The sequence below is a fragment of the Ceratocystis lukuohia genome (genome assembly GCF_044167205.1).
Source record: "Ceratocystis lukuohia strain C4212 chromosome Unknown Supercontig11_pilon, whole genome shotgun sequence".
Lineage (NCBI taxonomy): Eukaryota > Fungi > Ascomycota > Sordariomycetes > Microascales > Ceratocystidaceae > Ceratocystis > Ceratocystis lukuohia.
Window position 1 is genome coordinate 180,366 of NW_027263530.1, and position 15,518 is coordinate 195,883.

A 15,518-nucleotide genomic window follows, 5' to 3' on the forward strand; every position below is an offset into this window, starting at 1 on the left:
AAACCCGGCCGAAAGTGGGGCGCGAGAGGTGCCAGAAATAGCTGTACACTAAAGAGCTTTAGCTGCTTGTTTCGAGCATGACCACCTGTAAACTTCTACATATTATTTTTTTTTCTCTTTTCCATCGTCCAACTTCCATTGCGTCTTGTTTTTACAGCAAGAATTTGCGCTCCATTTCTCTTCGCAAAATCGCTGGCGCTGGCCTACTTCGTCATTCTCTCTTATTTCCTCTAGCCTCCTAGTGGCCTTCCTTCTACTCGCCGTCACGGCCAAGCTGTTCTCTTTGCTCTCTTACGTACTTCCTTGTCTCGGTTATTATTAGGCTTGGGTGGTGAGAGGAGACAGAGTACGTCACCTCTTTGCAACCCAACACAACACCAATCCGCCTTTGCGTACATCTTGGGAAACACCTCGCTCGACAGCTTCTCCCCCTAGCGTCTACCTCGATATCCTGTTGTTACGGTCGCTCATCTACTTGCGCAATGCGCTCACCAACTCTTGGCTCGGCAGCCGCCGCTGTGGCTTCGCTGCTAGCCTTCACACAGTCTGCATCTGCATTTTATCTTCCTGGGGTTGCTCCAAACTCATACAAGCCAGGCGATCCAGTGCCGCTCTATGTCAACAGTATAACGCCGTCGGCCGCCGAAACAGACAATCTCATCCATGCCGTGATATCGTACGACTACTACGCCCCCATGTTTGGCTTCTGTCAGCCAAAGGATGGAGTCAAGGACGTCCCCGAGAGCCTAGGCAGCATCCTGATGGGAGACCGGATAAAAAACTCCCCCTTTGAGCTCTTCATTGGCAAGGATGAGCAGTGCAAACAGCTCTGCACTTCCAAATACAACGCTGAACATCTAAAGTTCCTAGCGCATCGCATCAAGCAGGGCTACAGTCTAAACTGGCTAGTAGACAGCTTGCCTGCTGCCCAAGAGCTAAAGGATACAGCATCGCAGACTACCTTTTACAGCCCTGGCTTTCATCTTGGTAGCGTCAGCAAAGATGGCCAAATCCTCATGAACAACCACTATGATATCGAGGTCGAGTACCACGAGGTAGCTAACAACCCCGACCAGCTCAGAGTGGTTGGTGTTATTATCAGGCCCTCGTCTAAGAAATATTCGGACAGCGCTGATTGCGGCTCCCATTACGAACCAATTGTTGTAGCGGGTGGTGTGCACGAGGTTGACGTCACATTTAGCTATAGCGTGACTTGGAAAAAGTCTGCTACGGCTTGGGCAACTCGCTGGGACAAGTACCTCCATGTCTTCGATCCCAAGATTCACTGGTTCTGGCTCATTGATATTGCTATTGTCGTCTTCATCCTCGTCATGACAGTCGTCTCGATTCTGGTCCGGACCTTGCGCAAGGATATTGCCCGCTACAACCGTCTGGATCAGATCTCGCTGGACGACTTTGGCGACCCGATCTCCATGGAGGACGGCGTTCAGGAGGACTCTGGCTGGAAGCTTGTTCATGGCGACGTATTCCGCCCCCCGTCGCACCCCATGCTCCTGTCCATTCTCGTGGGCAGCGGTGTTCAAATCTTTGGTATGACTGGGCTTACGATTATCTTTGCTCTCCTCGGCTTCCTATCCCCCTCCAACCGCGGGTCCTTGGGGACTGTCATGATCCTGCTGTACACAGTCCTTGGCTTCGTCGGTGGCTATGTCTCAGCCCGCACGTACAAGGCATGGAACGGAGAGAAGTGGAAGGTCAACATCGTCCTGACTCCCATTGTCGTGCCTGGAGTTGTCTTCAGTGCATTCTTCCTTATGGATCTTTTCCTGTGGGCCAGCTCTTCATCTGGAGCTGTGCCGTTCTCAACCATGCTTGTTCTCATCACCATATGGTTCGTCATCTCGATTCCTCTTTCCGTCACGGGCTCCTACATGGGCTTCCGTGCTGGCCAGTATCAGGCTCCCGTCAAGACCAACCAGATCCCTCGCCAGATCCCTTCATCTACCCTCTACCTTCAGCCCATCCCCAGCATGCTGTTTGTTGGCCTGTTGCCATTTGGCGCCATCTTTGTCGAGCTTTTCTTCATCATGAGCTCGATCTGGTTTAGCAGAATCTACTACATGTTTGGGTTTTTATTCCTCTGCTACATGCTCATGATCATCACATGCGCGACCGCTACAATTTTGATGGTCTACTTTGTTCTTTGCGCCGAGAACTACAACTGGCAGTGGCGCTCGTTCCTGGCTGCTGGTAGCATGGGATGCTACATCTTTGTCTACTGCCTGCTTTATCTCGTCAGCAAAGTTCATGTTAGCAGTGTCGCCGGCGCTGTTCTCTACATAGGCTACAGTAGTCTTCTGTCCCTAATGTTTACTGTTCTTGCTGGTAAGTTGCTGATCACGCTCATTCCTCGCCCCCTGTTTACTGTTCTAACTTCTTTCTTGCGCAGGGTCTATTGGCTATCTTTCAAGCTGGTGGTTCGTCAACAAGATCTATGCATCGCTCAAGATCGACTAAGAGCTGGTGGGCTGGGGCCATTTTTTGCATACAGTTAGGCGTTTTTTATGTTCACAAACAGGGGCAAAAAGTAGCTATGACTGCTTTCTCAATGTTCTTTATTTGCGCGTGTAGACAGATTTCATATAATAGGCTACCAAGCCACATGATAACTTCAGTACCATGTCGTGAACAGATCATTTGTGCTAGTCTGAATCATCATCATCCATATCCAGGTTGGTAAAGTGGAACTGCTTCTTCTCGACAGGAGATGACTGGCCGGCCGGCACACCAGACTCTCTGCGCCAGTTTTCGCGCATTTCCTGCTCGCGCATTTTCTCGCGTTGTTCTCTGATAGCACGGTCTCTTTCCTCGCGTTCTTTGCGCTCTTTTTCCTCCTGCTCCAGCCTCTCCTCGGCTTCCTTCTTTTTGCGTGCCTCCTCGGCCACGGGGTCGTATCCAGCGGGGTCGATGCCTTCATTGATTAGGTTCTGCGTCGACGCTAGCGACCCCATGCGGATAATGTCTTCGAGTGGCCATGGTACAAAGACCGAGCCTGACATTGGATTCAGGTGCATTGTCAACACTTCAGGCAGGCCGGTAAACGAAGTGGTAGTAGACTGCGACGGGCCATCAGTGGTGATAGACTGCGATTGCGTGGGTGTTGGGAGAACCGACATCACGGGCGTTTGGACAGCACTCATAGGTTGAGAGTCGGGTCCAGGGGTATCGGCATTTGCGCTTTGTGCCTGTGCTTCAGCGTTTGAGGTGTGCGTTCTAGTAGGAGGCAGGGTGGTCTTGCTTATACGGCGCGCGTAGCTAAGAAGTTCCTCGTAGGAAAATGGGTATGAGGGCGCATCGGAGAACTTGACGGGTTGTATTGATGCGACATCTCGGCGGGTGGAAGCAAGGCTGGCAATGGTGTCGCGTATTTGGCTGTCCAAAGCTTGGCTAGCAGAACGAAGCTTTTGAATGTGGATGAAATTAGCCTGGTGTGTTTGCACTAGCGATAGCAGGTTAGATCTCTGACTGCAAAGCATTGTCATTATACGAACTATGTACCCTCCATGAGACCTCGTGTGAGCTCTCGGTCTGCGACATCAAGCTCTTTGGCATGTGCGAGAGTCGGGTGGTATTTGGCAACCGAGTCAATTAGGCTAGAAAGTGCCTTTTCCAGCCTATCGAAATGAGCAGAGACCTGTTTGTCCATTGTTGCATTGCAATACCATGTGGCGTATCTGCGAAGGTTCAGAGAGAGATCACCAAGTGCAGATGGCAAGAAGCCGCAATGACGTTAACCTTCTCGACAAGGCTGTGAAAATAAAGCAAAGGTGGGGCCAACCTGTTAGGGTCCAAATCTAGCTACTATGGGGCCCGCCAATGAAATACAGGTGTTTACAAAGTGAAGACTTTGCTTTCTGGCACGAATAAATAAATGAAAAGCTGCTAGATGACATCACAAAGCCTGAATCTATTTTAATATATCTATATTCGCTAGGATCCAAATTTTGCGATGTGTGTGAGAGGTATGACCGAATCTTTGCGTATATTTTAGGTGGCAGGGACTCTAGGTTTTTGGAGGTCACGTGATATCGAAAAAGGCTCCAGAAAGATCGCGATCTTTGCCGATGCTCAGAGATTCCACCTAAAACTTCAGAATTTGAATTCCCCATACGCTAATCTTTACACGGTATTCTCTTCATACTTTGCAATGTTTGCCGTAAGTGCTCCGAAAAACTGCCGGGCAGCTTTCCCGAGCCCATTCCAGCATTTGTGCTTCAAAGCAGCCGCAATGTGATGCCCCTCGACGGAGACATTATTTAAGCTAACCCGCATTTTCTTTTCCTAGTCCTCCGTCGCAAGATCTGCTTTCCGCAGCAGCTATGGTCCCAAGTATGTCCCCTGCGCATAGGCAATCTAAATATCAATCCTCTATCCCCAACTCCTGCGCTTCGTTCGTCGATTCGAGTGTGGTAGCGGCAGAAGCAACACTAGCGTCATCAAACCCAGACAAGCGCCATGACAGCAACGAACGACAGCCGCAAAGAACATAGCCCGGCCTTGCGGGAGTGCCGACTACACATCAGGGTCTCTATACTAACGAATCCGGCACTCCAGGTACCACTTCCAGCCCTCTGTGATGGGTCTGAATGCCACCCAGCTCACCCGCCTGTATGTTGCTCCTGCTAATTCACCAGCACCCATGTCGAGAGTCTAACAGCTATTATAGGGGCTTCAAGAGCGGTCTCTTTGGCGGCGCTGCCGGTGTGGCCGTTATTTTCTACGCCTCTGGCATTCCTCGCGTCCAGGATGACATTCTGAAGAAGATTCCCTTCTTCGGCGGCTTCTTCGGCAAGGAGATCCACCCTGCCGACAACGTAAGTTTATGCTACATGCCCTGGGCCGCGTAGCCCGCAACGATTAGATGCTAGATGCTAACGCACCCGTCCTAACGTATAGCCGTTCTAAATATACTCTCTTGGTGCATGGGAAGACCTGAAGGCAGGGGCTTTCTTCATTCTTGTGAGGTGGGCTCTGTTTCGCGCCCATCTTGTGTACAAAATTTCCGCTTTTAGATAGACCTTGGATATTCAATGGGTTAAAGAACACATGCAGTTTTCCCCCCGGCTCAGTGTATGCGGTGATACAGGGCGCGACAATGAAGGAGGAGCCAACATGGCTGCAACCCATAAACCCTAATATCCGATACCAAACCCTCATTTAAACGCCGATAGCCCCGGTCTAGTAGACTGTGCTCCTTTTCTTCTGTCAAAATAAGCGTCTTTGCACTGCATCAAATCAAGGTCAAGTTAGTCATGGGAGGGCATTGCTATGTGCATGAGTACTGGTGACTCGTCCAATGCTTTGTCCTGTAACTAAGCCTCCGAAGCCTGCTGTGATTCGGCGTTAAACTCAGACCAGCACTGAGGCATAAAAGCGAGGTTAGGAAATACCGCTTGCCAGGTAAGATTTGCCGTTCCTTCTAGTGGACTCCAATTGCCGATGTTGGTTTGGAGCTACAGCCCCCTGGTATTAGCCGGGTAAAGGTGAGGAGGACCAAGGTCAAAGAGGAGAAAGGAATGCCGTGCCAAGAAGAGCAGAGCAGCAAGTTAAAGTGAGCTTGGCTAGCCTTGAAAACAGTGTTTTGTTTGACTTCATGGTAACCTTGGTTAACGCTTGGGCTGAGGCCGGTTGAGTCGCTGGATCTAGAGGTTGTCCCCTCCCCCCAAGGAAGTGCATATCGGCTGTCATTGTGTTTGGAGATGGGCTTTAAAAGCCAGGGCATACCCTTTGCTCGGGGTTATTGGGCATGGGTGGTTTTTGAGGTCCTGATGAACTAGAGCTTAATATCTTTCGAGGTTCTCCTTTTCCTTATTTATCTTGTCGTCTGTGGCACTGGATGGCTTTTTTTATCGTCACAGAGGCATACATCGCGCACGCCTGCACACACATACACTGTACATACACGCACATATATATGCAAAGATATACCCTCACACTCACACTCACACTCACACTCACACTCACGCTTACACTTGCACTTACACACATACACACACACAATGTCCCTAGCCATCTCCAAGGCACCAGGCGTGCAAATCCCCAAGCGCAGCATTTCTGATTGGGCCTTTGGACGTCCTTTCTGTCAAGACAACAGCTTTCTTCCCCCAACTATGTACATCCCCCCGTTCCAAGGCGAACACCCGATATTTGTAGATAATAAAACCGGTACGTACATCCAGTCTGAGCAAGATAGCTTGTTGCCAGCATCTTCAGGAATACAAGGCGTTTCATTTCGCTGCTCCGTAGCTAACAGCCACTCTCCAAGAACGGACCCTCTGCTTTGACACACTCAAAAAAGACGCACTAAAAGTTGCGGCGAGTCTAGAGGCTTTGGGGCTTCACTTCAATGATACTATCAAGCTCCCCCCAACTCCAACATGCTATAGTCCCGAAGTTGCCCCTGTGGTGTTGATTCAACTTCCAAACTGCCAACCATTCGTCCCACTGACGCTGGGCGTCTTTGCAGCTGGACTAACTGCTACCCTGGTCTCTCCTGCTCTAACTACCGATGAACTGTCGTGGGTCCTGCAAAACGCCCGGCCGCGCGTCATCGTCACCGCCAGAGCCTGCTGGGCAGCCATGGAGCGGGCTCTTGACAAGCAGGACGACAGGGCATTTTTCGGATCCATCAAGATCTTCACTGTTGATACTGATGGGGATGTTTATCCCTTGGTCTCTTCGGGCGCTGCCACCGAGTCGCCTGTTGGCCATGACTGGAAGCACCTCCTGTGTCCTCCTGGCCCATTGCGATTTAGCACGTCTCTTCTGCCTGCAGAAGCCTGGCTTAATAGAACGGCATTGATTCTGTGGTCGTCTGGCACCTCTGGCCGGTCCAAGGGTGTTCTGCTATCACACCACTCCATCAACAGTTCCTTGGCATCTCTCTGGATTCATTCGGACCAATACAGCGGTAGGCAGGAGAAATGGCTGGGATTTGTGCCATTCTACCACATTTTCGGCTTTGTAGCCATCTTCATGCTGTCCATATGCACCGGATCTGCGGTGTATCTGATGCCATCCTTCAGCCTTGATGCGATGCTTGCTGCAATTCCCAAGCACAAGATCACCTATCTCCATATGGCTCCCCCAATAGCAGTCATGCTCGCCAAATCCATGGCGGTCGAGCCTTATGCAAGGAAAAACGATAAGGGAGAGAATTCCTTCGCAAGCGTTTCCGCCGGGTTCACTGGCGGGGCCCCCCTTGGCCACGAAATTATTGTACAGGTGTACAAGCGCCTAGGGTTTCGCATCAGGATTGGTTATGGCATGTCTGAGGCCGGTAGCATTGCCTCACAGCATGGCCTTACTGAAAGAGACATGCATTTTCAGGCGGGTACCAGCGGCCAGCCACTTGCCGGTGTTGAGCTCATGATTGCAAGTGATCAAAACGATTTCCAGGGAGGACAAACCAAGCCAGCGCTGACGAATACCCCTGGCGAGATTCTCATCCGCTCAGGAGCACTCATGTCATCATATCTCCCCCTGGGCGGCTTGCCGCCGGGAGCCAAGGTGGATATGGCTCCCACTTTAGAGGCTCTAACGCCCGATGGCTGGCTTCGGACAGGCGATGTCGGCACTCTGGATGCTGGGGGCCACCTTCGAATTACCGACCGCATCAAGGAGCTCATCAAAGTCCAAGCCTACCAGGTTGCTCCTGCTGAGCTAGAGGCCCTGCTGTGCTCACATAGCGCGGTTGCGGATACCGGTGTTATTGGAGTGTATGACCAGTCTGAAGCAACAGAATGGCCCCGAGCATTTGTCGTAGTGCGGGACCGGACCCAAACAGAGCACCAGCTACGGGCCCTATCCGAAGAGCTGAAGCAGCTGGTAGAGGCGAAAACAGTCAAGTACAAATGGCTTATTGGAGGCATTGTCTTTGTCGAACAAATTCCCAAGTCACCGAGCGGGAAGATTCTACGGCGGGTTCTTAGAGATGAGCAGGTTCCAGGCCTTGAAGTAAGCCTTTATGCACGGAAACATCGTCCATCGAAGCTTTAGTGCAGGACGAAGGAACATTAAGCTGGATTCCCTTGTATTGAGATGTACCCTATACCCTAACCCTTAGCATGGGTCGCCATATTAAAGCTGTAGACGTTCCTATAATTTAGTCGCCTTGCTAGCATGCCAATTAACTTACACTCTTAGCTACCTGTTCATATTTTCTCAATCGTGACTAGACGATGGAGACAGAATAATTTTGTCTTCCTGTTATCGCCTATAGTTTCTCGGTCTCTTGGCAAGTTTCCATTTTGGGCACGCGTCTGGCGACTCTAACTCTTGACACTCCCGAAACCGTGTCCCGTTTATGCCGGGTGTTTGCTTTGGTGTGCAAGCTTGGCTGTTGTTGACCTTCGAGGTGTAGGCTGATATAAAGCTATCGCTGCTACAGAGACTCGAGCCAAGGGGCTTGCGAGGCTTGGCGCAATGCTAGAACTTGGCCCGATCTTTGGCCTGATGGCTAATATCCTTCCTGTTTTGACTCCCATCGTGGTCCTTGCCGGCGTCGAGCATCTGTTCCTGCCCCAGGCCGGCCAGAAGCTCTCGGTGAGCCTAGCCTCGCCAGCGCTGGTATTCACTCTCGCTTGGGCTTGGCTGTCCTTTGTTACTGTACATGTTCCAGAACCCTACTTGGTAAGAAAATCAGCCTTGTCCTCTCTGCTTCAACCTTGGTCTAACTACATCTAGGACGAGATTTTCCATGTCCCCCAGGCACAAACGTACTGCCGTGGCCGCTTCCTCGAGTGGGATGACAAAATAACCACACCTCCTGGGCTGTATCTTCTCAGCATCCTTGCCATGAAGGTTCGACTCTTGTTCGTGGGCGACCCGTGCTCGGCATTTATGCTGCGTAGCTTCAATGTCTGGTCAATTGCTGTTGTTGCCCTTCTAGCAAGCTTATGTCGTCGTCGCATTGAGGCTTCGCTTGCACGGAAAGAAAACAGAGGCTCAATATCTAGCTACTCGATACATACTGGCCTCAACATTGCGCTGTTCCCGTTGGTATTCTTCTTCTCTGGCTTGTACTACACCGACGTCCTTTCGACTGTATCGATTCTCGCTGCATATGCACACCATTTGGACAGGATAAACTCGTCTAGCAGCTCTCTGATTAGCGATTTCGTGGCGATTCTTCTCGGTATAGCCGCCCTATTTATGCGCCAGACAAACATCTTCTGGGTCGTAGTATACATGGGGGGCCTCGAGACTGTACATGCCGTGAAGCAGAGCAAGACACCGACTGACGCAAAGATGGTACCACAAAGCACGCTGTCTGGCCGCGTCAACAGTGCTTTGCAGAAATACTCACGGGGGAAGATACACGATCCTCCCATTAGCAGCTGCTGGCCCGATGGTAAGTCCGTAGCGGCAGCATGATTTGCACCTGAGCCTTTATTTGTCGGCGAGATTTAAGCGCTGTCTCTAACCTGCCCCTTAGATATTATATTCAGTCTATTCAGCATTTCTGTGGCTGTCCTCTGTAACCCCCTACGGGTTCTACGCCGGGTGTGGCCCCATATCACGATTATGGCCCTTTTCGGAGGCTTTGTTGCTTGGAACGGTGGCGTGGTACTAGGCGACAAGTCAAATCACGTTGCTACTATCCATCTGGCCCAGATGCTCTACATATGGCCGCTGTTTGCGCTGTTCTCCGTGCCTTTGTTCATTCCCTCACTTATGTCCGGTCTTAACACGCTCATTGATCTCCCTTCACAACTGCGTGCTCTTTTTACAACCAAGGAATGCAATCGTGGAATCGAGGGCAGCAGCGGCGGCGGCGGCGAGGAGGCTTCTGGGCTCAAGTGGGCCCGTCTCTTCTTCACTTATCGTATATATTATTTACCTTACATTGCGGCTACCTTTATTCTCTCTGCGCTCGTGGTCAAGTTCAACACTATCGTCCACCCGTTTACACTAGCAGATAACCGTCACTACATGTTCTATATTTTCCGCTATACTATTCGCAGGTCAGAAGCTGTTCGCCTAGCTCTGGTCGTGCCTTACTCAATTTGCCGTTGGCTATCATGGGGCGCACTTGCATCTTCGGCTCAGCCCATGGTCGGTTATAAACCGCAAGACTCATGCTTGTTTGATAGCCATCCTGTCCTCATCGCATCGTCCTCGGCCGGCAAAAATGAACGCAAGCCTAGCCCGCCTGGTGGCAGGTCTTCCGTTACTGCCCTTGATGTGGACAGCACCCCGTGCATTCCCACGACAGCCTCCACGGTAGCAATCTTATTTCTAGCTACTAGTCTGTCGCTCATCACCGCGCCGCTGGTTGAGCCACGATACTTTATTATTCCCTGGGTGATATGGCGCTTGCTCGTCCCCGCCTGGGCCATGCAAGACCTATCCTCGACCCCTTTGTCCTTCGTGACTAAGCTGCCGTTGATCTCGGGAATGGTCAGATTTGGCAATCGTTATGACGTCAGACTATTCATTGAAACGGCCTGGTTCCTAGCCGTTAATGCAGCGACAATGTATATTTTCATTGCCAAAGCGTATACGTGGCGGGCTGAGGACGGCACTATCTTGGACGGGGGAAGACTCCAGCACTTCATGTGGTAAGAAGCAGGGGCTCAGAATCTGAATACATATATTATCAACAAGCACATGTTTTCTTTCAAATACCTCTAGATCTGACCGAGCCAGTCTCATTCGTAAACTCCTTGCTTGCTACGCTGAGATTCAATGCATTCGTTCATGCTATGCTAGTCTTGGTATACATGTGTCTGGAAGCAAGTAAGTAGTGAGATGTGAAGACAGTAATTCAATTTAGTAATACACATTTGATTGGGTCGACAAAAAAGTCTTTTTAAAGCGGAAAAGGAAAAAGAAGACAAAGGACAAGAAAAGCAATACAATAACAAACTGGGCCTGCGCATACATACATGGCCAGACAAGATATTGGTTTGAAGGGGCTGGCTCCCAAATTGTGGTTGGATAGCAACGCCATCCAAATCAAGAGTAATCAAACAAAAAACGCCGGAATAACAGAAAGACATGAACGGAGACAAAAAAAGGCAAAATGTGAAGAGCAGGGAAAACGAAATAAAAAAGCGTCAACGGAAAAGTGCTGAAACCGACAAGTAGGAGCCTCAAAGCTAGCTGGGGCCCAGGGTTTGGAGGCATGATATGTGTGGGTGATATGATACAAATGTAGCAACGCTTGCAGTCAGTCCTGGGCAGGGTATTGACTGTCTTCCTCGTCGATATACGACGTTGCCTAAATATCTCAGACGACTCAGAGGCTTAGACGGTCTAGGCTTAGGCCGTCATTACTACGAACCCTGCGAATGACGCCCAGCTTGAAAAACTGCTCCTCGCCACCAGCCGTACGGCCGCCAATATACCAGGCGTCTGAGCCTAGGACATCGCGGAAGCCCTCGGAGCTGGAGTTGCTTCCGCGCCGGCGATTGGCACTAGGGGCGGGGATTGGGATGCCGCTAGGGGCAGCCCCACGAGCAGCGGCGGTATGAAGAGGCCGGGCAGGCATGCGCGAGGAGGAGGCCGCTGGCGTGGTGGAAGCAGCGGGCGGCGGCTGAGTCGAGGGCGCGGACTGCGACGCTATCGGAGATGCTACCCCCGAAGGAGAGGATGAGGTGGACCCTGAGGCATTGTGGGAGTGCGAGTGGGAATGCGAGTTTGAGGCAGAATTTGCGGCTATGGATCGCGCGGCGCTAGTTGCAGAGGTTGAGACGGCATATGAGGAGGAAGATGTGCCTGGAGTCTTGTTCTGCGAGGCAGCAGCAGACAGGGTGTTGGGAGTCTGTCGCAAGGCTGCGAAGATGACAGAAAGGAAAAACGGACGCTGTGACGACATGGTGCTAACAGCCGCTGATATAGGCGGTGAAGACGGGCGATCGCGAAAAGTTGGCGGTGTCATGGGTGCAGTCGGGAGGTGGTCAGACGGAAGCTATGGGACCTGATCAACAGTAGGTGGGGGGGGGGGGGGGGGGGGCTGCACGGTAGAAGCAGAGAAGATGAAACAGGAGCGTGGTGCTTTTTCAGACAAAAGTCGACGAAGCAAAAGGGTGGAATCTAGAGCTTGGCTTGATTTGCGGACGCCACCAGGCCAGCCGTGCTGTGCTGTTTTAGAGCGAAATTAGTTCGGAAGGGAGGGAAAGCCGCGGCAACAAAGGCTTGGCTTAGCTAGCTAACCCCAGATTTTGGGCGAGGGAGAAAGGCTTGAGAGGAGAGTTGAGTGGGCGATCTATACCAAGTAGGTCGGGCTGTCTTTGCTGATGGAGGTGGAGGTAGAGATGGAGATGGGGGTGGAGAGGGTGATGGAAAGACAAAGACCAAGGATGGCAAGGTAAATGGATGGAGATGGGTTGATGGTTGCGTGGTTTTGGCCGGCTGAGCGGGTGCAGGGAGAGTTCTCTGCGGGTCGGTTCCGTGCTATATTATACTATAATGATAAGCAGGCTGCTGATAGGCACGGTACTTTTCGAGTGTATCTTTTGTTGGAGATGGAAAGCAAGCCTTGGCAAGGTGCCAAAAATCGAGACCGGCTGTCGCAGCGTGGTAGTAATCAGGAGACAGAGTGTGCCAGGGCTACCCTATCTACAGAGGTTCTGGCCCGATGGATGAACTGGCGATGCTGGTGTTTGTGGAGGTTGGCAGGTGAGCAAGCCGCTGTTTGAAGACTGCTCGTTTGGCTGCTCTGCTTGGCGGCTCTGTTGCTGCTCAGATTTTCTTTGGGCAGGTAGCATTCAGAGAGAAGAAAGAAGCAAATTGAGAAAAAAAGAAGAAAAAGAAGAAAAAGAAGAAAAAGAATAAAAAGAGAACAAGAATAAAAAGAAGAAAAAAAAGAGAAGAAATTGGGGAAAAAAAAATGGGAAAAATGGGCAAAAGAAAATACAAAGTACATGGTACATACAGCCCCCCAGTTAAACCCCCAATATTACTAGTAAAACCATAACGAGACCACCTACGCTGGCTGCAACGCTAGAGTAGTTTTACAAAAAACAAAGCAAAAAAGAATACCTTAGCCGGTGGCCTGCTCCATCTGCTGCTGCATCCACCACCCACACGCCGTATTACCTCCGTGGTCCCATCTCCATGGTCAGTGTCGGCCATTCTCGGAAACCCAGTCTCTGGCGCTGCGTCACTTGGACGTCTGGTACCTACCAGGGTCTTAGCGGAGAGGGGTCCCAAGCTCTCTGTGCAGTGTAATGGCTAAACTCATGCTTTCTCGTTGGTCCACGTTGGTCCACTGTCGCATGCCTGATCCCTGGTTTTCCCTGTTGTCTGCTTCTGCATGCTCAAGCCCCGGTTGAAAGGAATTCTACCTTGACTCGGTGCTATCGTCCCAGCACCCCCGCCTTCTAGAAGCTCTGGCCTGGCGATCCCCATCACAGATCACATGCCAAGTCCCTCCAGCACCACACACTTAAAGCTAGAGGCCCCCTAGATACTAGCGGTTGTATTTTAGTAGCCACTCAACCCTAACAACGCTACCCTAGCCAAAGACTTGGGCCCACTTATATTTTGGAAGATTCGTGAAGGAGTAGGCAGCTTGGATGTGTGCTGATAAATGCTGGGTTTGAAGCAGACAAGGAAGCTGCCCAAATAAGAAGCAGGGAAAGTGCCACAGGCTCGTGTCCTCTCCCATGCTTCTTTTTTCCTTTTCTTACTTGAGCTTCAAAAGCGTTTAGCCTTGGCCCTGTACCACCTCTCCATTAAGCCAAACATCATCCTCTTTCGTCTTGTCTTAGATGAACATTTATTTATAGGAACTGCATCTGACACTATTCCCCAGCCTAACGATTGTTCCTGCTCTTATCTTTCGAACCTCCAGAGGCCTGAGTCCATCAGATACCCTAACCCTCGACTACTACAACAGCTGCGTGCATCTGTCGCTTAACCTCCAGTGCACTGGGGCTTACGATACTAGCTGGGACACCTACTCACAGGGATTGATTTGGCCTGCTCCAACTTGGGCCCAGAACTAGTATATACGAAGACCCTAGGCTGTTTAGCTGTCTATCTGTCTACTATACCGGCTGACAGCCGCGTCTTTCCCCTTTTCTTTTCCTGTTTGCCCGGAACTCCCGTCGCCAACACTTCATAGCACACTGCTAGCTTTCGCCCTTTCCGAAACCTCACGGCTTGCCAACCCGCCCTTATTGCTTCAGCCATGAACCGCGATCAGGATCTTGCGTTAGAGCTCAAAAACAAGGGCAACATTCACTTTGTGAACGGCGACTTCACGGCAGCCGAGGGTCTCTATTCCAAGGCGTGAGTACTTCCTCCTCCAACGTTTATGAGGCGAAACTGACGGCATCGGCGTCGTAGCATTGTGGCCGATCCTTACAACCCTTTCCTCTACAACAACAGAGGGATTGCGCGGCTAAAACTTCAATTCTATGATGCCTGCATCGAGGACTGCCTCAAGAGCCTGGAGCTGTCTCCCGACTCGCTAAAGCCTACCTACTACATTTCCCAGGCGCAACTAGAGCTTGGGAATGTCAAAGAGGCCCTTGAGACTGCAAAAAAGGCTCATGAGCTGTGCGTCAAGTCGAAAGAATACAAGAGCCTGGCGGCTATAACGCAACATGTCTTGCGCTGCAAAAAGGACCACTGGGACCAGCTGGAAAAGCGTCGCATACGTGAAGACTCTCAGCTTGAAAAGGAGGCTCTGGCGCTGATGCTAGAGTCTAAGCAAAAGGACTTGGAGGGCATCGAGAACGAGAGCGATAGACAGGAAATTGAGTCTGAGTGGGAGACCAAGATGAACCGGCTCCAGGCTATTTTCGAAACCTCGAGAGCTAAGAGTGAACAGAAACGAACGGTCCCGGACTGGGTTATTGACGACATCAGCTTCGGTATCATGGTCGACCCTGTCATCGTAAGTCTTGAGCTATTTCGTATTGCCCCCCCTCTCATCGAGGCAGCATAAGCTAACAAAAAGGCGCAGACAAAATCTGGAAAATCATATGAGCGTGCCTCTATTTTGGAACATCTTAAACACCAGCAAATTGATCCATTGACGCGCGAGCCACTTCTACCTGAAGATCTCCGGCCCAACCTTGATTTGAGAGCTGCCTGTGAGGAGTTTCTGGACAACAACGGATGGGCCGTGGACTGGTGAACAGGGCGCACATGAGCTGGGGGGTGGGGGAAGTGAGGGATAGAGGTTAAGTCTGCATTTCTTCAATTCTGCTTGCTATTTTCCGTTTTCCGTTGGCCGTTAAACGTCGAACTATTAATTGTGCCCATCGATCTCACACACAGCATCCATTTCCGCCGGCACATTGGTATATTTCACTGATCCAATGTTTTCACTGTTAATATCTTGTAATATTCGGTCGCACAGAAGCAATGAAAAATTGAAATCTCACACTTGGTTTCAAACAGCCCTGGAAAACGCCATGCTTCATCAGCTGAATAACCACTGAGCTTGGTTGACCGTCCTATCTATCTGTCCTTGTACCAGACCAATTTTGTGAAACCATCTCGGACTAAAAGATGGGTGAGTTGATCTCTGAGACTAT

The 15,518-nt window shown here is 50.8% G+C and overlaps 6 protein-coding genes across 6 annotated transcripts; 4 read left to right on the forward strand and 2 right to left on the reverse strand.

Moving 5' to 3' along the window:
• Nucleotides 1-482: 482 nt before the first annotated feature.
• HOO65_110040 (Protein p24a) lies at nucleotides 483-2,478 on the forward strand (the record flags this gene model as incomplete). Its single annotated transcript, XM_071004731.1, has 2 exons — nucleotides 483-2,346; nucleotides 2,411-2,478. 2 exons carry the CDS (start codon nucleotides 483-485, stop codon nucleotides 2,476-2,478), a joined length of 1,932 nt encoding a protein of 643 aa, XP_070855750.1.
• Nucleotides 2,479-2,663: 185 nt separating this feature from the next.
• On the reverse strand, nucleotides 2,664-3,667 carry HOO65_110041 (Mediator of RNA polymerase II transcription subunit 4; the record flags this gene model as incomplete). The annotated part of the gene is made up of 2 exons (XM_071004746.1): nucleotides 2,664-3,460; nucleotides 3,520-3,667. 2 exons carry the CDS (start codon nucleotides 3,665-3,667, stop codon nucleotides 2,664-2,666), a joined length of 945 nt encoding a protein of 314 aa, XP_070855751.1.
• Nucleotides 3,668-4,597: 930 nt separating this feature from the next.
• HOO65_110042 (Ubiquinol-cytochrome-c reductase complex subunit(QCR10)) lies at nucleotides 4,598-4,910 on the forward strand (the record flags this gene model as incomplete). Its single annotated transcript, XM_071004755.1, has 3 exons — nucleotides 4,598-4,629; nucleotides 4,688-4,835; nucleotides 4,890-4,910. 3 exons carry the CDS (start codon nucleotides 4,598-4,600, stop codon nucleotides 4,908-4,910), a joined length of 201 nt encoding a protein of 66 aa, XP_070855752.1.
• Nucleotides 4,911-6,020: 1,110 nt separating this feature from the next.
• On the forward strand, nucleotides 6,021-10,587 carry HOO65_110043 (Dol-P-Glc Glc(2)Man(9)GlcNAc(2)-PP-Dol alpha-1 2-glucosyltransferase; the record flags this gene model as incomplete). The annotated part of the gene is made up of 5 exons (XM_071004716.1): nucleotides 6,021-6,186; nucleotides 6,275-7,977; nucleotides 8,425-8,652; nucleotides 8,707-9,373; nucleotides 9,458-10,587. The coding sequence occupies 5 exons, from the start codon at nucleotides 6,021-6,023 to the stop codon at nucleotides 10,585-10,587; spliced, it is 3,894 nt and encodes a 1,297-aa protein (XP_070855753.1).
• Nucleotides 10,588-11,263: 676 nt separating this feature from the next.
• Nucleotides 11,264-11,905, reverse strand: HOO65_110044 (uncharacterized protein; the record flags this gene model as incomplete). The annotated part of the gene is made up of 1 exon (XM_071001732.1): nucleotides 11,264-11,905. The coding sequence occupies one exon, from the start codon at nucleotides 11,903-11,905 to the stop codon at nucleotides 11,264-11,266; it is 642 nt and encodes a 213-aa protein (XP_070855754.1).
• A 2,256-nt stretch (nucleotides 11,906-14,161) lies between these two features.
• HOO65_110045 (E3 ubiquitin-protein ligase CHIP) lies at nucleotides 14,162-15,115 on the forward strand (the record flags this gene model as incomplete). The annotated part of the gene is made up of 3 exons (XM_071004748.1): nucleotides 14,162-14,262; nucleotides 14,320-14,872; nucleotides 14,942-15,115. 3 exons carry the CDS (start codon nucleotides 14,162-14,164, stop codon nucleotides 15,113-15,115), a joined length of 828 nt encoding a protein of 275 aa, XP_070855755.1.
• Between the last annotated feature and the right edge of the window lie 403 nt (nucleotides 15,116-15,518).